Here is a 27635-nt window from a genome sequence, read left to right on the forward strand (position 1 = left end):
TAAGCACTTTCCAGTCTGTACCAGGGAAATTGAAGTCTCCCACTACAACAACCCTATTTTGTCTGCATATATCCAGAATCTCCTGACATATCCGTTCCTCCACTTCCCGTGGGCTGTTGGGTGGCCTGTAGTATACCCCCAGCATAGTGATTGCACCTTTCCTGTTTCTGAGCTCCACCCACAGCAACTCATTACATGACCCCGCTAAATTGTCCACCCTCTGCACCGCTGTAATATGCTCCCTAACTAATACCGCTACTCCCCCACCTTTTTTAGCCCCTCCTCTGTCTCGCCTAAAACACTTATACCCCGGAATATTCAGCTGTCAGTCCTGTCCTTTTAACCATGTCTTCGTCACCGCAACCACATCCAAATTCCGCATCAGCATTAAGGCCTTAAGTTCATCTGTCTTACCCGTTACGCTCCTCGCATTGAAGCAGATGCACTCCAGACCTCCAGACCCACTCAGGTCATCCTGCTCCAGAATGCTCTTCTTCTTAGCTAGCCTTGCCCTGGCCCCCAGCTCGACCCCAGCCTCAGTACTTACTGACCTACTGTTTTGATCCCCACCCCCCTGCCACACTAGTTTAAACCCTGCCGAAACACTCTAGCAAAACTCCCAGCCAGGATATTTGTGCCCTTCCAGTTAAGGTGTAACCCATCCTTTCCGTACAGGTGCCATCCTCTCATGAAGCCTTCCCAATGATCTATGAATTTGAAACCCTCCCTCTTGCACCAGTCCTTTAGCCACGTGTTCAATTGTAGAATCTCCCTGTTCCTGGCCTCACTTGCACTAGGCACTGCGGGCAGTCCAGAGATTGCTACCCTGGAGGCCTTATCTTTTAGCCTAGCACCCATCTCCCTGAATTGCTCTCGTATGACCCCACTGCTCTTTCTACCTACGTCATTTTCACCAATGTGTACAATTACATCTGTTTGATTACCTTCCCTTTTTAATATGCTTCCTACCCTCTCGGAGACATCCAGCACCCCGGCACCAGGGAGGCAGACTACTATCCTGGAGTCTCGTTCGCACCCGCAGAACCGCCTGTCTGTGTCTCTAACCATCGCATCCCCCACCACTATTTCTCTCCTAATCCCCTTCTTCCCCTTCTGGGCCTCTGAGCCTGTCTCTGTGCAGGCGATCTGGTCCTCGTGGCTTACCCCTGGAGGGTCATCCCCCTCCACAGAATTCAAAACAATATACCTATTTTGGAGGGCAACCACAGGGGATCCCTCCACTGACTGCTCACTCCCTTCCCCTCTCCCATCTGTTGCCCAGCCCTTACTATTATGGGAGACTGCCACTGGGGTACTTTCTGGTACATCACCCTTATGACTTTTACCCTGCACCTGCACTCTCTCTCCAGGGTTGACGTATTTTAGTTACAAGATCTGGTTTGAAGGGCTGCTGTTCTTGGATCAGCCGAAATTGCGGGAGATTTAGGACAGGTTTGGATTCGGCAAAGACAGAAAACTTTTCCCATTGTCTGAGCGAGATTATTTTGAACAGGATGTGTTGCCTCAGAGACAGAATTTCAGAGGGAGACTGGATGTGTTTTTGGAAAGTAGGTGAATGGGACTGGAGAGATTGTTCTATAAAGAGCTGCCAGCGATTCGATGGGCCGGATGGCCTCCTTCTGGTGCTAATGGACTCTGTCTTTCTCCCCCATTCCTGCGCCCACACTGCTGATGGATCGCTCTCTCTGGGACTCCTTGGCCGGTCTCTGGCTCCCGGTGGAACCGGTTTCTGAGGACAAAGAGACAGAGGGAGAGGGAGAGGCTGCCCCGGGATTGGACCCTGTGTCCAGGGTGAAGCCGCATTATTGACTCAATGTGACATTGGGGAGACTCCCCTCACTCACCTGGGCTGCTGCCGGGAACCCCGCTCCTCCCGATCCTCCAAACCCGCCGCAGAAAGAGCGAGAACCGAGGCTGCAATCCGGAATCCTCTGTCGCTGCAGCGCTAACATCCATCTCAGCCCCGCCTCACAAGCATAGGTGAGGGGGAGGGAGGGAGAGGGAGACAGGCAACTGGAGAGGAAAGTGCTGAAGAGATGGGGAAAGAGGCAGGACAGGTGAAAAAGAGGTGCAGCTAGAGAGAGGGGAGAGAAAATGATCTAAAGTGATGGGCAAAAGAGGCAGCTTGTAACTGAGAAAACATCTTTCATGGGAAGAACAGGGCGAGGGACTCTCTCTCACTCAAAGAGCACTGCAGCATTCCTCAAACAATGCACTGAAATGTCAGCAAGATTAACCCAAATCCAATAGTTTAATATTGATAAAAATCACAGGGAACCAGGGTGGGATAACGGGATTGATACATTGCTATGGGGAGAAAGTGGGATTGGTTTGAGATTAATACAGGGCTATGGGGAGAGAGTGGGGCAGTGGGATTAGTTTGGGATTGATACAGGGCTATGGGGAGAGAGCGGGGCAGTGGGATTAGTTTGGGATTGATACAGGGCGATGGGGAGAGAGCGGGGCAGTGGGATTAGTTTGGGATTGATACAGGGCTATGGGGAGAGAGCGGGGCAGTGGGATTAGTTTGGGATTGATACAGGGCTATGGGGAGAGAGCGGGGCAGTGGGATTAGTTTGGGATTGATACAGGGCTATGGGGAGAGAGCGGGGCAGTGGGATTAGTTTGGGATTGATGCATGGCTGTGGCGAGAGAGTGGGACAGGGATTAGTTTGGGGATTAATACAGGGCTATGGGGAGAGAGCGAGGATGTGGTATTAATTTGGGATGAGAAGGGGCAATAGGATTAGTTTGGGATGATACAGGTTTATGGGGAGAGAATGGGACACTGGGATTAGTACAGGGCTATGGCAAGTGTGGGGCATTGGATTCGTTTGCAATTGATACAGGGCTATGGGGAGAGAATGGGGCAGTGGGATTAGTTTGGGGATTGACACAGGGCTATGGGGAGAGAGCAGGGCAGTGAGATTAGTTTGGGGATTGATACAGGGCTATGGGGAGAGAATGGGGCAGTGGGATTAGTTTGGGGATTGATACAGGGCTATGGGGAAAGAGCGGGGCAGTGGGATTAGTTTGGGATTGACACAGGGCTATGGGGAGAGCAGGGGCAGTGGGATTAGTTTAGGGATTGATACAGGGCTATGGAGAGAGAGCGGGGGTAGTGGGATTAGTTTGGGGATTGATACAAGGCTATGGGGAGAGAGCGGGTCAGTGGGATTAGTTTGGGGATTGACACAGGGCTGTGGGGAGAGAGCAGGGCAGTGAGATTAGTTTGGGGATTGATACAGGGCTATGGGGAGAGAATGGGGCAGTGGGATTAGTTTGGGGATTGATACAGGGCTATGGGGAAAGAGCGGGGCAGTGGGATTAGTTTGGGATTGACACAGGGCTATGGGGAGAGCAGGGGCAGTGGGATTAGTTTAGGGATTGATACAGGGCTATGGAGAGAGAGCGGGGGTAGTGGGATTAGTTTGGGGATTGATACAAGGCTATGGGGAGAGAGCGGGTCAGTGGGATTAGTTTGGGGATTGATGGCTATGGGGAGAAAGTGGGGCAGTGAGATTAGTTTGGGGATTGATACAGGTCAATGGGATTAGTTTGGGGATTGATACAGGGCAATGGGATTCGTTTGGGGATTGATACAGGGCTATGGGGAGAGAGCGGGGCAATGGGATTAGTTTGGGCATTAATGCAGGGCTATAGGGAGAGAGTAGAACATAGAACATAGAAAAGCTACAGTACAAACAGGCCCTTCGGCCCACAAGTTGCGCAGAACATGTCCCTACCTACTAGGCTTACCTATAACCCTCTATCTTACTAACTTCCATGAACCTATCCAAAAGTCTCTTAAAAGACCCTATCGAATCCACCTCCACCACCACTACCGGCAGCCGATTCCACGCACCCACCACCCTCTGAGTGAAAAACTTACCCCTAACATCTCCTCTGTACCTACTCCCCAGCACCCTAAACCTGTGACCTCTTGTGGCAACCATTACAACCCTGGGTAAAAGCCTCTGAGAATCCACTCTATCAATTCCCCTCAACATCTTATACACCTCTATCAGATCACCCCTCATCCTTCGCCTCTCCAAGGAGAATAGACCTAGCTCTCTCAACCTATCCTCATAAGGCATGCCACCGAATCCAGGCAACATCCTTGTAAATCTCCTCTGCACCCTTTCTATGGCTTCCACATCCTTTCTGTAATGAGGCGAGGCGACCAGAACTGGGCACAGTACTCCAGGTGGGGTCTGACCAGGGTCCTATACAGCTGCAGCATTATCTCCCAATTTCTAAACTCAATTCCTCTATTGATGAAGGCCAGTATTCCATACGCCTTCTTAACCACAGCCTCCACCTGCGACGCTGCTTTGAGAGTCCTATGAACGCGGACCCCAAGATTCTTCTGATCTTCCACACTGCCAAGCGTCTTACCCTTAATATTATATTCTTTCATCCTAATCGACCTGCCAAAATGAACCACCACACACTTATCTGGGTTGAAGTCCATCTGCCACTTCTCCGCCCAGTCTTGCATCTTATCTACGTCTCGTTGCAACTGCTGACATCCCTCTACACTATCCACAACACCTCCAACCTTTGTGTCATCAGCAAACTTGCCAACCCATCCTTCCACTTCCTCATCCAGGTCATGTATAAAAATCACAAACAGCAAGGGTCCCAGAACAGATCCCTGGGGCACTCCACTGGTGACCGATCTCCGTGCTGAAAAAGACCCATCTACAACCACTCTTTGCCTTCTGTGGGCAAGCCAGTTCTGAATCCACAAAGCACTGTCCCCTTGTATCCCATGCTCCTTCACTTTCTCAATGAGCCTTTCATGGGGCACCTTATCAAACACCTTGCTGAAATCCATATGAACTACATCTACCGCTCTTCCCTCATCTATGTGTCTAGTTACATCTTCAAAAAATTCAATTAGGCTCGTAAGGCATGATCTGCCTGGGACAAAGCCGTGCTGGCTATTTCTGATCATACTATTCCTCTGCAGATGTTCATAAATCCTGCCTCTCAGGATCTTCTCCATCAACTTGCCAACCACTGAGGTTAGACTCACCAGTCTATAATTTACCGGGCTATCTCTTCTCCCTTTCTTGAATAACGGAACCACATCCGCAATCCTCCGGAACCTCTCCCGTCTCCATTGATGATGCAAAGATCATCGCTAGAGGCTCAGCAATCTCTTCCCTCGCCTACCACAGTAACCTGGGGTACATCCCATCCAGTCCCGGCGATTTATCTAACTTGATGCTTTTCAAAAGCTCCAACACATCTTTCCTAATGTCCACATTCTCAGTCCACTGCAAGTCTGCACTGCAACTACCAAGATCCTTTTCCACTGTGAATACTGAAGCAAAGTATTCATTGAGTACCTCTGCCATTTCTACCGGTTCTATACAGACTTTCCCACCGTCACATTTGATAGGTCCTACTCCTTCACATCTTATCCTCTTGTTCTTAACATACTTGTAGAATACCTTGGGGTTTTCCTTTACCCTGTCTGCCAAGGCTTTCTCATGACCCCTTCTTGCTCTGGAATCCATTATTAAAGAGATAGCAGGGCATCTGGATAGAAATGGTTCGATCAATCAGACACAGCAATCAGACGCAGCATGGGGCGGCACGGTAGCACAGTGGTTAGCACTGCTGCTTCACAGGTCCAGGGTCCCAGGTTCGATTCCCGGCTCGGGTCACTGTCTGTGTGGAGTTTGCACATTCTCCTCGTGTTTGCGTGGGTTTCCTCCGGGTGCTCCGGTTTCCTCCCACAGTCCAAAGATGTGCGGGTTAGGTTGATTGGCCAGGTTAAAATTGCCCCTTAGAGTCCTGGGATGCGTAGGTTAGAGGGATTAGTGGGTAAATATGTGGGGATAGGGCCTGGGTGGGATTGTGGTCGGTGCAGACTCGATGGGCCGAATGGCCTCCTTCTGCACTGTAGGGTTTCTATGATTCATGAGGGGAAAGTCATGCTTGACGAACATGTTGGATTTTTATGAAGATGTGACTAGGGCGGTTGATGGAGGAGAACCGGTGGATGCGGTGTTTTTGGATTTCCAAAAGGCGTTTGATAAGGTGCCCCATAAAAGGCTGCTGAAGAAGATTAGGGCACACGGAGTTGGGGGTAGTGTGTTAAAGTGGATTGGGGACTGGCTATCCGACAGGAAGCAAAGAGTCGGAATAAATGGGTGTTTTTCCGGTTGGAGGAAGGTAACTAGTGGCGTGCCGCAGGGATCGGTACTCGGGCCGCAACTGTTTACCATTTATATAGATGATCTGGAGGAGGGGACGGAGTGTAGGGTAACGAAGTTTGCAGACGACACAAAGATAAGTGGAAAAGTGAATCGTGTGGAGGACGGAGAAGATCTGCAGAGAGATTTGGACAGGCTGAGTGAGTGGGCGAGGATATGGCAAATGGAGTATAACGTTGAGAAATGCGAGGTTATACACTTTGGAGGAAATAATAACAAATGGGACTACTATCTCAATGGAAACAAATTAAAACATGCTACCGTGCAAAGGGACCTGGGGGTCCTTGTGCATGAGACGCAAAAGCCCAGTCTGCAGGTACAACAGGTGATCAAGAAGGCAAATGGGATGTTGGCCTATATCGCGAGGGGGATAGAATATAAAAGCAGGGATGTCTTGATGCACCTGTACAGGGCATTGGTGAGGCCGCAGCTGGAATACTGTGTGCAGTATTGGTCCCCTTATATGAGGAAGGATATATTGGCATTGGAGGGAGTGCAGAGAAGGTTCACCAGGTTGATACTGGAAATGAGGGGTTTGGATTATGAGGAGAGGCTGAGGAGATTGGGTTTGTACTCGTTGGAGTTTAGAAGGATGAGGGGGGATCTTATGGAGACTTATAAGATAATGCGGGGGCTGGATAGGGTGGAGGCGGAGAGATTCTTTCCACTTAGAAAGGAAGTTAAAACTAGAGGACACAGCCTCAAAATAAAGGGGGGTCGGTTTAAGACAGAGTTGAGGAGGAACTTCTTCTCCCAGAGGGTGGTGAATCTCTGGAATTCTCTGCCCACTGAGGTGGTGGAGGCTACCTCGCTGAATATGTTTAAAGCGCGGATGGATGGATTCCTGATCGGTAAGGGAATTAAGGGTTATGGGGATCAGGCGGGTAAGTGGTACTGATCCACGTCAGATCAGCCATGATCTTATTGAATGGCGGGGCAGGCTCGAGGGGCTAGATGGCCTACTCCTGCTCCTATTTCTTATGTTCTTCTAATTTCCCACTGAAGTTCCTTCCTGCCAGTCGTATACTCTTCTGGATTTCTAACATTACCTAGCTCCCTGTAACTTTTGTAGGCTTTTCTTTTCTCCTTGACTAAATTCGTTACAGCTTTCGTGCACCATGGTTCCTGTGACCTACCATAACTCCCCTGTCTCATTGGAACGTTGCTGTGTAGAGCTCCAGACAAATTTTCCTTGAAAATTTGCCACATTTCTTCTGTACATTTCCCTGAGAAAACCTCCTTCCAATTTATGCCTCTAATTTCCTGCCTAATAGCCTCATAATTGCCCATACTCCAAATAAACACTTTCCTAGCTTGACTGATCCTATCTCTCTCCAATGCTAATGTAAAGGGGGTAGAGTTATGATCACTATCCCCAAAATGCTCTCCCACTGAGAGATCTGACACCTGCCCAGGTTCATTCCCCAATACCAAATCAAGTACAGCCTCTCCTCTTGTAGGCTTATCCACATACTGTGTCAGGAAGCCCTCCTGAACACACCTAACAAACTCTTCCCCATCTAAACCCCTTACCCTCGGGATATTCCAATCAATATTTGGGAAATTAAAATCTCCCATCACAACCACTCTGTTATTATCACATCTCTCCAGGATCTGCTTCCCAATCTGCTCCTCCACATCCCTGCTACTATTGGGCGGCCTATAGAAAACACCCAGTAAAGTTATTGACCCCTTCTTGTTGCGAACCTCCACCCACAGAGATTCCGTAGACAATCCTCTGTGGCGTCCATCTTTTCTACAGCCATGACACTATCCCTAATCAACAGTGCCACTCCCCCACCTCTTTTGCCTCCTTCCCTGTCCCTCCTGAAACATCTGAAACCCGGCACTTGAAGTATCCAGTCCTGTCCCTGAGATAACCAAGTCTCTGTAATGGCCACCACATCACACTTCCAAGTAGTGATCCACGCTCTAAGCTCATCCATTTTGTTCACTACACTCCTTGCGTTAAAATACACACATCTCAACCCATCGGTCTGAGCGCTCCCCTTCTCCGTCACCTGCGTATCCTCCCTCTCACACTGTCTACAAGCCCCTTTTATTTTTAAGCTAACCTCCTCTCTCCCAGTCACCTCATTTTGATTCTCACCCCCCAACCATTCTAGTTTAAACACTCCCCAGTAGCCTTAGCAAACCTTCCCGCCAGGATATTGGTCCCCCTGGGATTTAAGTGAAACCCGGCCTTTTTGTACAGGTCGCACCTGCCCCTAAAGAGGTCCCAATGATCCAGGAACCTGAATCCCTGACCCCTGCTCCAATCCCTCAGCCATGCATTCATCCTCCACCTTATTCCGTTCCTTCCCTCACTGTCTTGTGGCACAGGCAGCAATCCCAAGATTACTACCTTTGCGTTTCTTCTTCTCAACTCCCTACCTAACTTCCTATATTCTCCTTTCATAACCCCTTCCCCTTTCCTGCCTACGTCAGTTGTGATGTGGAGATGCCGGCGTTGGACTGGGGTAAACACAATAAGAGTTTTAACAACACCAGGTTAAAGTCCAACAGGTTTATTTGGTAGCAAATGCCATTCGCTTTCGGAACGAAGGCAGCGCTCCGAAAGCTAATGGCATTTGCTACCAAATAAACCTGTTGGACTTTAACCTGGTGTTGTTAAAACTCTTGCTATGTCAGTGGTACCAGTATGCACCACGACCTCTGGCTCCTCTCCCTCCCACTTCAGGATTTCTTGGATACGGTCAGAAACACCCCTGATCCCGGCACCAGGGAGACAAACCACCATCCGCGTTTCTCGACTTCCTCCACAGAAACGCCTGTCTGACCCCCTCACTGTAGAGTCCCCGATCACCACTGCCTTCCTCCTCCTTTCCTTACCCTTCTGTGCTACAAGGCCGGATTCCAGGCCGGAGGCAGGACCACTGCTGCTTCCACCAGGTGGGCTGTCCCCCCCAACAGTACTCAAACAAGAGTACTTATTTTTAAGGGGCACAACCACTGGGGTACTCTCTACCACCTGACTTTTCCCTTTCCTGACTGTGACCCACTTGCCTGCTTCTTGTGGCCCCGGTGTGACCACCTGTCTATAACTCCTATCTATCACCTCCTCGTTTTCCCTGACCAGATGAACATCCTCGAGCTGCACCTCCAGTTTCCTAACTCGGTCCCTTATGAGCCACAGCTCGACGCACCCAGCGCAGAAATGCACTTCTGGGAGGCTAGGAGACTCCACGACCTCCCACATCCAGCACTGAGTACAGCAAACTGGCTTCACATTCATAATGCTCCTTTTCCTCAGATTCCACAGGGAAAGAACTGAAGATTTAAAAGATGAAACAACTAAAAACTAAACCTACCCTGCCTCGCACGTTTCCAACTAAGCCCGTTGAGCCAAAGCCCTTCAGCCCTCACTCTGCTACCTGCTCACTCCGCTGCCCGCTAACGATGCTGCCCGCTGGATAATGCGGCCTGCTGTTTAAACCTCCCGCGCGCTTAAAAAAAAATTTTTGATTTATTTTTCTTTTTTTTCCCAGGTCACCCCGCGCCCGGCCTACTTCCGCTTCTCCCGTAAACTCGTAAAAAAGAAACTCCGCGAAAAAGTAATGAAAATAAAGTTATTCCCTTACCCTTTTTACTGCAGCCACAAATCGCTCCTCTTTACCTCACTCCGGTTGAACAATGAGTAGGACAGTGGGATTAGTTTGGGATTGATACAGGGCTATGGGAAGAGAGTGGGGCAGTGGGATTAGTTTGGGATTGATACAGGGCTATGGGGGAAGAGCGGGGCAGTGGGATTAGTTTGGGATTGATACAGGACTATGGGGAGAGAGTGGGGCAGTGCGATTAGTTTAGGATGATACAGGGCTATGGGGAGAGAGTGGGGCAGTGGGATTCGTTTGGGGATTGATACAGGGCTATGGGGAGAGAGTGGGACAGTGGGATTAGTTTAGGATGATACAGGGCTATGGGGAGAGAGTGGGGCAGTGGGATTAGTTTGGGATTGATACACTGCTAAAAGAGTAAAGTTTAAAGTTTATTTATTAGTCACAAGGCTTACATTAACACTGCAATGAAGTTACTGTGAAATTCCCCTAGTCATCACAGTTCGGCGCCTGTTCGGGTCAGTGCACCGAACCAGCACGTCTTTCAGAATGTGGAAGGAAACCCACGCAGACACGGGGAAAATGTGCAAACTCCACAGAGTGACCCAAGGCGGGAATTGAACGCAGGTCCCTGGTGCTGCAAAGCAGCAGTGCTAATCACTGTGCTACCATGCTGCCCCACTGCCTACAGGGCTATGGGGAGATAGTGGGACAGTGAGCTTGGGGATTGATACAGGGCTATGGGGAGATAGTGGGGCAGTGGAATTAGTTTAGGATGATAAGGACTATGAGGAGAGAGAGAGGCAGTGGGATTAGTTTAGAATGATACAGGACTATAGGGAGAGCGGGGCAGTGGGATTAGTTTAGGATGATAAGGACTATGAGGAGAGAGAGAGGCAGTGGGATTAGTTTAGAATGATACAGGACTATAGGGAGAGCGGGGCAGTGGGATTAGTTTAGGATGATAAGGACTATGAGGAGAGAGAGAGGCAGTGGGATTAGTTTAGAATGATACAGGACTATAGGGAGAGCGGGGCAGTGGGATTAGTTTGGGATTGATATAGGAGTATAGAGACAGAGTGGGACAATGGGATTAGTTTGGTATTGATACAGGGCTATGGGGAGAGAGTGGGACAGTGAGATTGGGGATTGATACAGGGCTATGGGGAGATAGTGGGGCAGTGGGATTAGTTCGGGGATTGATACAGGGCTATAGGGAGAGAGTGGGGCAAAGGGATTAGTTTGGGATTGATACAGAAGTATGGGGAGAGAGCAGGGCAGTGGGATTAGATGGGATTGATACAGGGCTGTGGGGTAAATTGTGGGAAAAGTGTCTCTGGTAATAAAATGATGTGGAGTTGCTGGCGTTGGACTGGGATAGGCACAGTAAGTAGTCTCACAACACCAAGGCAGCGGGAAGTGTCAACAGAGTCAATGGATGGGAGGCTGCTTTGAGCGATGGACTGGGCTTCGTTCACGACCTTTTGTAGTTTCTTGCGGTCTTGGGCAAAGCAGGAGCCATACCAACCAGAAAGAATGCTTTCTATGGTGCATTTGTAAAAGTTGGTGAGAGTCGAAGCTAACATGCCAAATTTCCTTAGTCTCCTGAGAAAGTAGAGGTGTTTGTGGGCTTTCTTAACTATAGCGGCTGCATGGAGGGACCAAGACAGGTTGTTGATGATCTGGACACCTAAAAACCTGTAGCCTTCAACCATTTCTACTTCGTCCCCATTGATGTAGACAAGGGCATGTTCTCCACTACGCTTCCCGAAGTCGATGACTATCTTCTTTGTTGACATTGAGGGAGAGATTATTGTTGCCGCACCAGTTCACCAGATTCTTAATCTCTTTCCTGTACTGTGTCTCGTCATTATTTGAGATCGACCCACAACGGTGGTGTCATCAGCAAACTTGAAAATCGATTTGGTGGGGAATTTGGCCATAAAGTCAAAAGTGTATGAGTATAGTAAGGGGCTGAGGATACTGGGGAAGTTGCTAGAGTCTATTATCAAGGATTTTATAATTCGGCATTTGGAAGGCAGTGGTATAATCAGACAAAGTCAGCATGGATTTACAAAAGGAAAATCATGCCTGACGAATCTATTGGAATTCTTTGAGGATGTAACGAGTAGAGTTGACCAAGGAGAACCAGTGGGTGTGGTTTATTTAGACTTTTGGAAGGCTTTCGGCAAGGTCTCACATAACAGACTACTGTGTAAAGTTAAAGCACATGGAATTGTGGGTCATGTCTCGAGATGGATAGAAAGCTGGTTAGCAGATAGGAAGCAAAGAGTTGGCATAAATGGGTCTTTTTTTGACAGGTAGTCAGTGACGAGTGGGGTACTGCAGGGATCTGTGCTAGAACCCCAACTGTTCACATTATATATTCATGGTTTGGAAGAGGGAACTGAATGTATTATCTCCAAATTTGCAGATGATACAAAATTGAGTGGGAGGGTGAGCTGTGAGGAGGATGCAGAGATTTGGACAGGCTGAGTGTGTGGGCATATGCATAGCAGATGCAGTATAATGTGGATAAATGTGAAGTTATCTACTTTGGTAGCAATAATAGGAAGACAGATTACTTGAATGGGTATAAATTGAGAAGTGGATACTCAATGAGACCTTGGAGTCCTCGTGCATCAGTTGCTGAAGGTAAGCATGTAGGTACAGCAGGCAGTAAAGGCGGCAAATGGTATGTTGGCCTTCATAGCGAGAGGATTTGAGTATAGGGATAGGGATGTTTTGCTACAATTGTATAGGGCATTGGTGAGGCCACACCTGGAGTATTATGTGCAGTTTTGGTGTCCTTATCTGAGGAAGAATGTCCTTGCTATAGAGGGAGTACAGTGAAGGTTTACCAGGCTGATTCCTGGGGTGGCAGGTCTGTCATATGAGAGGCGAAGTCAGTTAGAATTATATTCACTGGAGTTTAGAAGAGTGAGAGGAGATCTCCTAGAAACTCGTAAAATTCTAACAGGGTTAGACAGGGTAGATTCAGAAAGAATGTTCCCGATGATGGGGGAGTCCAAAAATAGGGGTCATTGTTTGAGGATAAGGGGTAAACCTTTTAGAACTGAGGTGAGAAATTTCTTCACCCAGAGGGTGGTGAATGTGTGGAATTCACTACCACAGAACGTAGTTGAGGTCAAAACATTGTCTGATTTCAAGAAGAAATTAGATATAGTTCTTGAGGCTAAAGGGATCAAGGGATATGGGGGGGAAGGGGGGGGATCAGGGTATTAAATTTGATGATCAGCCATGATCAAAATGAATGGTGGAGCAGGTTCGAAGGGCCTACTCATGCTTCTAGTTTCTATATTTCCTTAGATAAGGAAACCTGTACTGTACACAATGCTCCAGATGTGGTCTCCCCAATGCCCTGTATCACTGAAGCATAACCTCCCTACTTTTGTAATCAACTCCCCTCACAATAAACAATAGCATTCTGTTAGCTTTCCTAATTACTTGTTCTTGTATACGAGCCTTGTGTGATTCATACACTGGGACACCCAGAACCTGGAGAAAACACAACCTACTTGGAGCCTTGAAAATAAAATACAATGATTAAACAAATTTAATTACATATCTGCTCCATTCCTCATCACCTGAAAATAGGTGCAGCTCTGTTGGGCTGTATCTGAGTTACATAAAGACTCAGATTAACAGTGGCGCAATATTGCTGGAGTTCCCTCAGTTCTAAAGCTGTCTCTTTTGGATTTGAAGGACATTCAAACTGGTTATCCCACAGTTCCATGCAGAGAGGTTCTGCGACCTTCCATTAAGGAAGGATCACAATTTTTTTCTCCAGTTTTTCCTCCGGGAACAGAAATCTTCTGACAATATGGTCCATTTCCTGCAGTGTGAGCTGTGCATGCAGCACGACCAGCTCATCATCGTCCGTCTGAATCACATATTTCAGCAATCGATAGAGGTCACGCAGAACATCACTCAGAACCTGTAGCAGACAAGACAACAGAATTATCCACAGAACCCCGATATTGCAGAAGGAGCCCATCTGACCCATTGAGTCTGCACCAACTCTCCGAAAGAGCATCTTACCCAGGCCCCCCACCCTACCCCTGTAACCCCGTGCATTTAACATGGCCAATCCACCAAACCTACACATCTTTGGACTGTGGGAGGAAACCGGAGCACCCAGAGGAAACCCATGCAGACACGGGGAGAATGTGCAACTCTACACAGACAGTGACCCATGCCGGGAATCAAACCCACAATATTAAGACACAGAGTTGGTAACAGAGATGTTCAAATCCTGACAGCCAGTTGATGAAGAATGAAATCAGAGCCAAACTTTACTCAGTTTAGATCTATTTACAAAGTGAAAGATTACAAGTATAAAGCCCCTAACTCAACCCTCACCCCAATGCCATTCATTAAATGGCTAGACTAACAATCCAAACAATGCTCCTCTGCATATAGTTAACAATAATTCATATACAATAAACAAAAAAAGGATCAAATCCACAATAAAACAGAGACAGAAAGAGATAAACACATTAAAAGAGAAGTGGAGGGAAAATCAACCTCACAATAAAAATATTCCCTCCATCACCCTTGCACCAGCCACCAGCACGGAGTACATACATACCTCCCTCTTCCATCTTGCCAAGGACACAGTGTTCCCTCTACACCGAGGCAATGCACCACTACCTTGAAGACTCACTCTGTCCCACCCTTACTCCACTGTCTGTCTACCCGCACACATTTACTCCCCCAACAGCCCTCTATCACAGCCCCCCTCCTCCCATCGCTAACCCTAAAGCTCTTTACTGCTCTCCCCTCTAGCCAGTGACCCTCCACTCTTGCCCCTTATGTGGGTACATGCTGTTCAGCTGATAGGTGTGGATCAGTAAAGTAGCTGAGATCTGATCCAGATTACATTTGATATTTTCACCAGTTGAGAAGAATGAAAGGGTCGCTGTGCTGGGGCTGGAGGTGCAGAGAATCTCAGAGCGACTTCTACTCAGCTGAACAAAGGCTTTTTGTAGGCAGTGTGTGACCACAATGAGCAAGACCTGTTATTAAATTAAACAACACACAGACACGTTATTAACGTACAGAAAATTGCTGCTACAGCTGAAGTTTCACCTGCAGAGTTGTGAAGGGAAGAGAGGGAGAGAGGGCGAGGGAGAGAGAGGGCGAGGGGGAAGAGAGAGGGCAAGAGTGCAAGTAAACAGCACAGGGCGGTGAAGGCAAGTGGAGCACAGGGGCCAGGCGAGGGAGGCAAAGGGGTGAGGAGAGTAGGAGGGGAGAAGAAGCTGAACCTGGGGGCTGGAAAACCATGAATGTAAGAAAGGAGGGAGGCAGAAAGTAGGAAAAGAATCAGCCAGTTAGCCTAACATCCATCATTAGAAAATTGCTAGAATCGATTATTAAGGAGGTAATAGCAGGACATTTAGAAAATCATAATACAATCTGGCAGGGTCAAAGTTTAATAAAAGAGAAGTGTTTGACAAATTTAGAGTTCTTTGAGACTGTGACAAGCAGGGTGTTAAAGGGGAGCCAGTGGATGTAATGTTATTGGATTGGAATATATGTTAGCATGGATAGGGGACTAGCTAACTTCCAGGAAGCAGGAGTTGAGATAAATGCATTTTCAGCTGGCAATCTGTAATCGTGGGGTGTCTGAGGATCATCATGCTTCAGCCACTGACAATTCATGTCGTGACCTGGATGAAGGGATGGATTATAATATGATCAACAAATATAGGAAAGCAAGTTTTGAAAGGGTCAGAAAAGAGGCTGCAAAATAATATAGAAATTTGACAGATGGAGGAAAATGTGGGAAAATGTGAGGTTATCTGCTTTGGTATGAAGAATAGAATGTTATTTAAATGGAGAGAGGCAACAGAAAATGTTGCAGTACAGAAAGATCTTGTACATGAATCACAAGAAGTTAGTATGCAGGTACAAGTAATTAAGAAGGCATGGAATGTTGGCCTTTATTGCAAGGGGGATGGGGTATACATAGGAAGCCTTGCTACAACGTTACAGGGCAGTTGTGAGACCACAGCAAGAGTACTCTGTAAAGTATTGGTCTTCTTATTTAAGGAGGGATATATTTCCACTTGAGGCAGTTCAGAGAAAGAAAGTTCACTAGGTTGATTGCTGGGATGAAGGGGGTGATCTTATGATGAAAGCTTGAGTCTATACTCATTGGGGTTTAAAAAAGTGACAAGTTATTGAAGTTGCAGATGGGGAGAAATTTCTTCTCTCAGAAGGTCGTTAGTCTTTGGAATTCTCTTAGAAGAGTTATAGAATCCCTACAGTACAGGTCGTCATCGTTTGACCCATCGAGCCTGCACTGATAACAATCCCATCCAGGCCCTATTTTTGTAACCCCATGTATTTACCCTTCCATTCCTCCTGACATGAAGGGGCAATTTAGCATGGCCTATCAACCTAACCTGCATTTTTGGACAGTGGGAAGAAATCGGAGCACCCTGAGGAAATCCACGAAGACACAGAGAGAATGTGCAAACTCCACAGAGTCACCCAAGGCCGGAAGTGAACCCAGGTCCCTGGCGTGTTGAGGCAGCAATGCAAACCACTGTGCCACCACGCCACCCAGAGAGCAGTGGAAACTTGGTCATTGAATATATTCAAGGCCGAGTTAGACAGAATTTGAATCTACAGGAAGTTGAGGGTTATTGAGGCAAGCAGGAAGGTGGACTTGAGACCACGATCAGATCAATCAAGATTTTATTGAATGGAGGTGTAGCAGGCTCAAGGGGCCGAATGGCCTGCTCCTGGTTCCATCCTAACAGCAGTGTGCGTGTACCTACACCTACATGGACTGCAGCAGTGGTTCACCACCACTTTCTCATGGGTACTAAGTGATGGCAACCTTGCAATAGTAATCCCGCTCAGTACGAGAGGAACTGCAGGTTCAGGCATTTGGTCCATGTGCTTGGCTGAGGAGCCAATGGTGTGAAGCTACCATCTGTGGGATTATGACTGAACGCATCTAAGTCAGAATCCCACTTAAAAGTAGTATCTCATCGGTACCAAGTGATGGCCAGTGGCATTCACATCCCAAGGAAGAAAACAAAAGCTATCCACTTTTCCCAACATGCACTTTCCCCTCTTTCCTATTCTTACCATTTATTTGAGCTGCTCCACGTGACACAGCAACCTCTGTGGCACAATACCTCACACACTCTGCTCTGGTAATTCATCTCTTCAACTCCCTATCTAACAGCACTGTGGATGTACCTACACCGCAGCGGCTGCAGTGGTTCAAGACGACAGCTCACCACCATTTTCTCAAGGGCAATTAGGGAGGGGCAATAAATGACCCCGCCCGCAACACCCACATCTGGTAAATGCATTTAGAAAAAAATAATCTGTCCAACTGACCCAGAGACAGGCAGAACCAGCAACATCACAACAATGTTGTTGTAATTGGAACACTGACAGAATCTTGGAGGGCCGAAGGGCCTATTCCTGTGCTGCAATTTTCTAATTGATGCTAAACTTCATGCTCTTCAGACTTTCTGTTATACCACAGACATCGTAAAAGTCCCATACTGTAACCATGCAGTAAAGTTCACAGATAAAGCAGCTCAGAGTTGTGGTTTTCTAGGATTAGTCAGGAGGGATCAGATTTACCCAGTTACTTGGCACTAATGACCACACACACTGAATTGATGAGTGTCTGTGTCTATAGTTAATTCACTCAACACTGAATCCAATCCTGACACACTAACATAATAAAACTCAATTTTATACTAAACCTACAACCTGTAGCTTCTGGAATGAGGACAAGTAACAACACATTTGGGGATTTGCAGCAACTGAATACAGCACTAACCCTTTCACTGTTAGCTCCTGCAGTCCTGTGTCCAGATACTGCAACATTTCCACATCTTAATAGGAACAGGAGGTATGACAGGACTGGGGGTGAATAACCGGATCTCGGGAACAACTGTGGAATCTGTGAACTGTGTGAGGGTGGGGAGGATGCTGGATTCACAAACACTGAAAGAAGTGAATGCCTCCCTTTGGGAGGAATGCAGTGGCAGCAAAGACCTGGAACATGGCATCTCTGCTGAGATAGAAGGATCTGAACCCATCGACTGGAGAGGTTGGGGAACGGTCCCTGGGTCTGGGAACATGGGAGATGTACCTAGGTCTGCCAGTAATATGGTTGGGGTAAAGGGTGGCGTGTGGGTCATTGCAGCATTTTGGGGGAGGAATTAACAGAAACTCCTTTAATCTACAAGGAGTGAAGGCATAAGATATTAGGGAGGAATTACTCTGAGTGCGGAATCGATGGGAGTCAGGTTTGGAATCTTTAGAACATAACCCTGGAATCTGTCTTACTGGGAAACAGGATAGTGGGAGCCAGTCAGCACGGGGAAATGGGATAGTGGGAGCCAGTCAGCACTGGGAAACGGGATAGTGGGGGCCAGTCAGCTTGGGGAAACGGGATAGTGGGAGCCAGTCAGCACGGGGAAACGGGATAGTGGGAGCCAGTCAGCACGGGGAAACGGGATAGTGGGAGCCAGTCAGCACTGGGAAACGGGATAGTGGGGGCCAGTCAGCTTGGGGAAACGGGATAGTGGGAGCCAGTCAGCTTGGGGAAACGGGATAGTGGGAGCCAGTCAGCACTGGGAAACAGGATAGTGGGAGCCAGTCAGCTTGGGGAAACGGGATAGTGGGAGCCAGTCAGCACGGGGAAACGGGATAGTGGAAGCCAGTCAGCTTGGGGAAACGGGATAGTGGGAGCCAGTCAGCACTGGGAAACGGGATAGTGGGAGCCAGTCAGCACGGGGAAACGGGATAGTGGGAGCCAGTCAGCACTGGGAAATGGGATAGTGGGGGCCAGCAGCACTGGGAAACGGGATAGTGGGAGCCAGTCAGCTTGGGGAAACGGGATAGTGGGAGCCAGTCAGCACTGGGAAACGGGATAGTGGGAGCCAGTCAGCACGGGGAAACGGGATAGTGGGAGCCAGTCAGCTTGGGGAGATGGGATAGTGGGAGCCAGTCAGCACTGGGAAACAGGATAGTGGGAGCCAGTCAGCACGGGGAAACGGGATAGTGGGAGCCAGTCAGCACGGGGAAACGGGATAGTGGGGGCCAGTCAGCTTGGGGAGATGGGATAGTGGGAGCCAGTCAGCTTGGGGAGATGGGATAGTGGGAGCCAGTCAGCACTGGGAAACAGGATAGTGGGAGCCAGTCAGCTTGGGGAAACGGGATAGTGGGAGCCAGTCAGCACGGGGAAACGGGATAGTGGGGGCCAGTCAGCTTGGGGAGATGGGATAGTGGGAGCCAGTCAGCTTGGGGAGATGGGATAGTGGGAGCCAGTCAGCACTGGGAAACAGGATAGTGGGAGCCAGTCAGCACGGGGAAACGGGATAGTGGGAGCCAGTCAGCACGGGGAAACGGGATAGTGGGGGCCAGTCAGCTTGGGGAGATGGGATAGTGGGAGCCAGTCAGCACTGGGAAACAGGATAGTGGGAGCCAGTCAGCACGGGGAAACGGGATAGTGGGAGCCAGTCAGCACGGGGAAACGGGATAGTGGGGGCCAGCAGCACAGCAACATTCACAAAGGAAACAGTCTCACAATTGAGGGATGAATATTAGGGCAGGGTTCTGGAAACTAGCAACAGGGGTTAGAGGTACTGAGGAAGCCTGGGGATTGGTTAGGCTGAGAAACAGGTTGGCCCTGACTCATTGCAAGCTCTCAGCTACTATTCCTTGTGCTTTCCTCTCCCTATCCATGTATTTTTCTAATATTCAACACAAAGGAACAGAAATGTATGAGGAGTTCAAAGCTACAATTAGAAACCCAACAAGAACTCATGCATGCGAAGAGATTTTTCACAACATCAGTTTGCACAGGAACATTTGTGGTAAACACCCAGTCATTTGCTAGGCTTTTAAAAGGAGTCAAAGCCTTAAAATAAGGTAGTGAAAGATGATTCTACAAGTAAATGTAATCTTGTTATGGAGCAGAATTTTAATATTTGATGTTATATTTTGTTCAATATTGGCAGTAAAGTGCTCTGGGACATCCTGAAGAATGGGTTCGATATTTGATTTGAAAATGGTACGGTTCGGTCATTGAGAATTTGATTGATTAATGTGCCCCAATTTATACATTATGCTGATTGCTATTCGGCATTGACAGTTTTAAGTCCTGAGTACTTTACGACTGTTTTCTTAGTTTTTGATTTACACATTTGCAAATCCAGTTTCTATTTGCTGCTGTTTTAAGATTAAACTAATCAAAATGACAAAATATTTCAGGAAGTCTTACACCTGAAAGAAACACATCGTACACCTTAGTGGATGACTTTGTCTCTATCGCTCACAGAGAAATTTAACACAATCAATACCTCCCTCTCTAACCAAAAGAGAAAATCCTGGAAAATCTCAGCAGGTCTGGCAGCATCTGAAAGGAGAGTAAAGAGCTGACGTTTCGAGTCCAGATGATCCTTTGTCAAACCTCCCTCTCTAGCCTGCTTCCCGAGGTGCAACACTCCCGAATATCAACCGAGATTAATCAGAATATAGAAGCAGGATAGAAGTGTGCTTGTTTCACTTCAAGAAGGCAAATGGGATGTTGGCCTATATTGCGAAGGGCATAGAATATAAAAGCAGGGATGTCTTGATGCACCTGTACAGGGCATTGGTGAGGCCGCAGCTGGAATACTGTGTGCAGTATTGGTCTCCTTATATGAGGAAGGATATATTGGCGTTGGAGGGAGTGCAGAGAAGGTTCACCAGGTTGATACCGGAGATGAGGGGTTTGGATTATGAGGAGAGGCTGAGGAGATTAGGTTTGTACTCGTTGGAGTTTAGAAGGATGAGGGGGGATCTTATGGAGACTTATAAGATAATGCGGGGGCTGGATAGGGTGGAGGCGGAGAGATTCTTTCCACTTAGTAAGGAAGTTAAAACTAGAGGACACAGCCTCAAAATAAAGGGGGGTCGGTTTAAGACAGAGTTGAGGAGGAACTTCTTCTCCCAGAGGGTGGTGAATCTCTGGAATTCTCTGCCCACTGAGGTGGTGGAGGCTACCTCGCTGAATATGTTTAAAGCGCGGATGGATGGATTCCTGAGCGGTAAGGGAATTAAGGGTTATGGGGATCAGGCGGGTAAGTGGTACTGATCCACGTCAGATCAGCCATGATCTTATTGAATGGCGGGGCAGGCTCGAGGGGCTAGATGGCCTACTCCTGCTCCTATTTCTTATGTTCTTATGTTTGTCCTGTCTCACCTCCTGAGCCAGGCTGGGTGATGTTGACTCAGATTTTAATAATTGGATACGCAGGAGAGAAAAAACAGAACCTCAATCAACCAACTCCTTTGTTCCGCTGCAGCCAATCAGAATGCCAGGCTAAGTTAAAAAAACCTACCAATTAAAAATAAATCTAAGATTTCTTTTCTGCTATTGTTTTAGTAGTTTGCTCACTGCAGTTTGCAAAATACCTATAAAAATATAAAAACACAAAAGAAATTTCCTACCTATCAATACTGGATTTTATCAGTACTTCCGTGGAGCGGAGAAACTACGCCAGGTTCTTCACAGCCTTCAGCATGTCATCAATGACAACGAACATCTCGCCAAGGCCTCCACACAGCCGCCTAACCTCCAACACACCATTCATAGAAATCATAGAAACCCTACAGCACAGAAAGAGGCCATTCGGCCCATCGAGTCTGCACCGACCACAATCCCACCCAGGCCGCACCCCCATATCCCTACATATTTACCCACTAATCCCTCTAACCTACGCATCTCAGGACACTAAGGGCAATTTTAGCATAGCCAATCAACCTAATCCACACATCTTTGGACTGTGGGAGGAAACCGGAGCACCCGGAGGAAACCCACGCAGACACGAGGAGAATGTGCAAACTCCACACAGACAGTGACCCAAGCCGGGAATCGAACCCAGGTCGCTGGAGCTGTGAAGCAGCAGTGCTAACCACTGTGCTACCATGTCGCCCATTGTTCACAGCAAGCTACCCAGCCCTCAGGGCAACAGTGACCACGACACTACACAACCCTGCCACGGCAACCTCTGCAGGATGTGCCAGATCATTGACACGGATATCAGCACCACATGGGGGAACACCGTACACCAGGTACACCGTACGTACTCATGTGACTTGGCCAATGTTGTCTACCTGATACGCTGCAGGAAAGGATGCCCCGGGGCATGGTACATCAGCGAGACCATTCAGATACTTCAACAATGGATGAACGGACACCGCTCGACAATCACCAGGCAGGAGTGTTCCCGTCCAGTCGGAGAACACTTCAGTAGCCAAGGACATTCAGCCTCCAATCTTTGAGTAAGCGTTCTCCAAGGCGACCTTCGAGACATGTGACAATGCAGAATCGCCAAGCAGAAACTGAAAGCCAAGTTCCATACTCATGAGGACGACCTTAACCGTGATCTCGAGTCCATGTCATGCTGTATGATCTCGAGTCCATGTCACGCTGCAGGAAAGGATGCCCCGGGGCATGGTACATCAGCGAGACCATTAAGCAGTAAGTTTGAGGACGACACAAAATTGGCAGGACTTGCAGATAGTGAGGAGCATTGTCAGAAGCTACAGAAGGATTATAGATAGGCTAGAAATTTGGGCAAAGAAATGGCAGATGGAGTTCAATCCAGATGAATGCGAAGTGATGCATTTTGGTAGAAATAATGTAGGGAGGAGCTATACGATAAATGGCAGAACCATAAAGGGTGTAGATACGCAGAGGGACCTGGGTGTGCAAGTCCACAGATCCTTGAAGGTGACGTCACAGGTGGAGAAGGTGGTGAAGAAGGCATATGGCATGCTTGCCTTTATAGGACGGGGCATAGAGTATAAAAGTTGGGGTCTGATGTTGCAGATGTATAGAATGTTGGTTCGGCCGCATTTGGAATACTGCGTCCAGTTCTGGTCGCCACACTACCAGAAGGACGTGGAGGCTTTAGAGAGAGTATAGAGGAAGTTTACCAGGATGTTGCCTGGTATGGAGGGGCTTAGTTATGAGGAGAGATTGGGTAAACTGGGGTTGTTCTCCCTGGAAAGACGGAGGATGAGGGGAGACTTAATAGAGGAGTATAAAATTATGAAAGGCATAGATAGGGTGAACGGTGGGAAGCTTTTCCCCAGGTCGGTGGTGACGTTCACGAGGGGTCATAGGTTCAAGGTGAAGGGGGGGAAGTTTAACACAGATATCAGAAGGACATATTTTACGCAGAGGGTGGTGGGGGCCTGGAATGCACTGCCAGGCAAGGTGGTGGAGGTGGACAGAATGGGAATGTTTAAGACTTATCTAGATAGCCATATGAACGGAGTGGGAATGGAGGGATACAAAAGAATGGTCTCGTTTGGACCAGGGAGCGGCACGGGCTTGGAGGGCCGAAGGGCCTGTTCCTGTGCTGTATTGTTCTTTGTTCTTTTATACGTAACCCCACCATTCTGTTCTGTGGAGGAAAAATCTCTGCCCCGTTTTGATACCATGCACACCTTGATTACAGGTGATGATCTCTCTGCCTGAATTAGTTTGTGGAGATGCCGGTGTTGGACTGGGGTGGACAAGATGAGAAGTCATACGACACCAGGCTATAGTCCAACAGGTTTATTTGAAATCACAAGACTCACCTGACGAAGGAGCAGCGCTCAGAAAGCTCATGGTTTCAAATAAACCTGTTGGACTTTAACCTGGAGTGGTATGACCTCTCATCTTGAATTAATTTGCATCGTGTTTAGCACCATCTCATTCTTTGATTGTAATTATCTCTCTGCCTTAAATTATTGGTTCTTAGGCCATCCCTTCACTTGTTCTACACTTGTCGACACTTTACACACACTGATTAAACTTAACTGCTTGCATTTATCTATTAGCACTCGTGATTACCTGTAAAGATTTGTTATTCAGTCGGCCTACACTTCACTACACTGCCTATACTTATCCGCTGACACTCTTGATTAACTGTTAGTGTCGGGCTATCGTCACTCTGCTTATATATTCTGTGTCTGTGTGCCTCTCTCCACTTCACCATAAACCTGATGTGGAGATGCCGGCGTCGGACTGGGGTAGGCACAGTAAGAAGTCTCACAACACCAGGTTATAGTACAACAGGTTATAGTACAACAGGTTTATTTGGAATCACGAGCTTTCGGAGTGCTGCCCCTTCATCAGGTGAGTCTTGTGATTTCAACCTGGTGTCAAGTGACCTCTTATCTTAAAACTTGACTCCTTCACAGTGGATAGGGGCAGCAGACTGTACTTCATACAAGATGCACTGCAGCAAATCATCAAGGCTCCTTCAATAGCACTTTCCAAACTCACAACCTCCACCATCTCTATAAGGAGAAGGGCAGCAGATGCATGGGAACGCCACCACTTGCAAGCTCCCCTCCGAGTCATGCAGAGTTGGAAATATATCGCCATTCCTTCACTATTGCTGGGTCAAAATCCTGGAACATCCTCCCCAACAGCAGTCTGGGTTTACCTACTCTGCACATACTTCAGTGGTTCAAGGAGGCAGTTCACCATCACCTTCTCAAGGGCAATAAATGCTGATATTGTCAGCGATGTTCACATCCTATTTAAGATAAAAACGAGAGATGAGATCTTGATCAGCAATGTGGTTGACTTTCAACTGCCCCCTGAAATGGCCTAGCAAGCCACTCAGTTCAAGGACAACTAGGGATGGGCAATAAATGCTGGCCAGCCAGTGACGCTCACATCCTACGAATGAATTTAAAAAATTCCCGCCGGTTAGTGAGTCCACTCATTACTTAAATATCAATAAAGAATAATTTCGAACAGTTGATTCAGTGAAAAGTGCAGATCTTACTCCACCCCCCCACCCCCCCAACAACATCTTGTATTTATACAGTGCCTGTAATGTAGAAAAAATCCAAAGGCGGTTTAAAGGAATGTCACCAAGTACAATATGAAAATGAGCCACATTAGGTGATATTAAGACAGATGACAAACAGCTCGATTCTCATTTTTTAAAAGCTTCTCAGGACAGTTCCACCTCAACTGATAAGAGCCCTCCCCAGAAGGTAAAGAACAGACTGTCCTCACCCTGACACGTGAAGGACATGGTCTGAGCACTGTGCAACTTTGTGCTTCCTAGCCAAGATTTAAAGCTCTTAGAAATGATGTGGCACATTATTGTTGATACTTCCTGCCTTATTGGATAAAAAGCCAAGTCTTAGGCATAGGAGTGGATGAAATGGACAGTATTTATGTCAGTTGATTAATATTAAATGATTAATCTGGATAGTTCAACTCAGATACTGCGTCTGCTCTCCTTATTACAGACCAATTATTATTCAGGTAGAGGAAACAGATTAGACATAAACAACACAGAAGGATTATTTCATCGTTATTGGGAACATCACCAGCCCCTCAAAGTATACTTTTTATTCATTCGTGGGACATGGGTGTTGCTGGCTGGCCAGCATTTATTGCCCATCCCGAGTTGCCCCTTGAGAAGGTGGTGGTGAGCTGCCTTCTTGAATCGCTGCCGTCCATGTGCTGTGGGTTGACCCACAATGCTGTTAGGGAGGGAATTCCAGGATTTTCACCCAGTGACAGTGAAGGAACGGTGATATATTTCCAAGTCAGGATGGTGAGTGGCTTGGAGGGGAACTTGCAGGTGCTGGTGTTCCCATGTATCTGCTGCCCTTGTCCTTCTAGATGGAAGTGATTGTGGGTTTGGAAGTTGCTGTCTAAAGATCTTTGGTGAATTGCTGCAGTGCATCTTGTAGATAGTACACACTGCTGCTACTGAGCGTCGGTTGTGGAGGGATTGAATGTTTGTGGATGTGGTGCCAATCAAATGGGCTGCTTTGTCCTGGATATTAGAAACATAGAAAAAAATACAGCCACAAACAGGCCCTTCGGCCCACAAGTTGCGCCGGTCATGTCCCTACCTACCTAGGCTTACCAATAACCCTCAATCCTATTAAGTTCCATGTACTCATCCAGAAGTCTCTTAAAAGACCCTATCGAGTTTGCCTCCACCACCACTGACGGCAGCCGATTCCACTCACCCACCACCCTCTGAGTGAAAAACTTACCCCTGACATCTCCTCTGTACCTACTCCCCAGCACCTTAAACCTGTGTCCTCTCGTAGCAGCCATTTCAGCCCTGGGAAAAGCCTCCAAGAATCCACCCGATCTATACCTCTCAACATCTTGTACACCTCTATCAGGTCACCTCTCATCCTTCGTCTCTCCAAGGAAAAAAGACCAAGCTCCCTCAATCTATCCTCATAAGGCATGCCAACCAATCCAGGCAACATCCTTGTAAATCTTCTCTGCACCCTTTCAATAATTTCCACATGGTAAGAGGGAGGTTAGACGAGTGATGGAGAAGGGAAGTGCTCAGGCTGAAGGTCTGAGATGTGTCTATTTTAATGCCAGGAGTGTAGTGAATAAAGTGGATGAGCTTAGAGCGTGGATTGCTGCTTCGAATTGTGATGTGGTGGCCATTACGGAGACTTGGATGTCTCAGGGACAGGACTGGGTGCTTCAGGTGCCGGGTTTTAGATGTTTCAGGAAGGACAGGGAGGGAGGCAAGAGAGGGGGGGGGGGGGAGTGGCACTGTTGATCAGGGATAGTGTCACGGCTGTAGAGAAGGTGGACGCCGTGGAGGGATTGACTACGGAGTCTCTGTGGGTGGAGGTTAGGAACAGGAAGGGGTCGGTAACGTTGCTGGGTGTTTTCTATAGGCCGCCCAATAGTAACAGAGATGTTGAGAAGCAGATGGGGAAACAGATCCTGGAGAGATGTAGGAATAACAGAGTTGTCGTGATGGGAGATTTTAATTTCCCAAACATAGATTGGAATATCCCTAGGGCTAGGGGTTTGGATGGAGAGGAGTTTGTTAGGTGTGTCCAGGAGAGTTTCCTGACACAGTATGTGGATAAGCCTACTAGAGGAGAGGCTGTACTTGATCTGGTGCTGGCTAATGAACCTGGACAGGTGGAGGATCTCTCGGTGGGTGAGCATCTTGGGGATAGCGATCATAATTCTATCTCCTTCACGATAGCATTGGAAAGAGATAGGATCAGGCAGGCTAGGAAAGTGTTTCTCTGGAGTAAAGGGAAATACAGTGTCATCAGGGAGGAAATTAGACGGGTAAATTGGAAGGAGGCATTCTTGGGGAAAAGTACCGAAGGAAAGTGGAGGATTTTCAAGGAATGTTTGTCTGGAGCTCTGCATGACAACGTTCCGATGAGACAGGGGGGTGTTGGTAGGGTACGGGAACCGTGGTGCACGAAGGTTGTGATGAACCTGGTGAATAAGAAAAGAGAGGCGTACAGAAGGTTCAGAGAGCTAGGAGGTGTTAAGGATTTAGAGGAGTATACGGGATGTAGGAAGGAGCTTAAGAAGGAAATTAGGAGAGCGAGAAGGGGTCATGAGAAGGCCTTGGCGGGTAAGATTAAGGAGAATCCCAAGGCTTTCTACAAATATGTCAAGAGTAAAAGGATGAGATGTGAAGGCATAGGACCCTTAAAAGGTGAAGGGGGAAAAGTTTGTGCGGAACCGTTAGAAATGGCGGAGCTGCTTAATGAATACTTTACCTCGGTATTCACGGTGGAAAGGGATCTGGGTGGTTGTACTGCTGGTTTGCGGTGGACAGAAAGGATCGAGCATGTGGACATAAAGAAAGAGGATGTGTTGGAACTATTGAATGGCATCAAGGTTGGTAAGTCGCCGGGACCGGATGGGATGTACCCCAGGTTACTGTGGGAGGCGAGGGAGGAGATTGCGGAGCCTTTGGCGATGATCTTTGCATCG

General features: G+C 47.8%; 1 protein-coding gene across 4 annotated transcripts in view; it reads right to left on the reverse strand.

The window, feature by feature from the left end:
- Positions 1-13383: 13383 nt before the first annotated feature.
- The window catches only part of tango6 (transport and golgi organization 6 homolog (Drosophila)), a 133017-nt gene continuing 118765 nt past the window's right edge, over positions 13384-27635 (reverse strand). For all 4 annotated transcript variants that reach the window (XM_078210457.1, XM_078210455.1, XM_078210456.1 and 1 more), the window contains one exon: positions 13384-13787. Coding sequence is in view for 2 of the 4 variants with exons in the window: in XM_078210455.1 (XP_078066581.1) it covers positions 13611-13787 (177 nt within the window). In the remaining 2 variants the exon portion in view is untranslated. The remainder of the gene's footprint in view (positions 13788-27635) is intronic.

The sequence above is a fragment of the Mustelus asterias genome, chromosome 4, assembly GCF_964213995.1.
Source record: "Mustelus asterias chromosome 4, sMusAst1.hap1.1, whole genome shotgun sequence".
Lineage (NCBI taxonomy): Eukaryota > Metazoa > Chordata > Chondrichthyes > Carcharhiniformes > Triakidae > Mustelus > Mustelus asterias.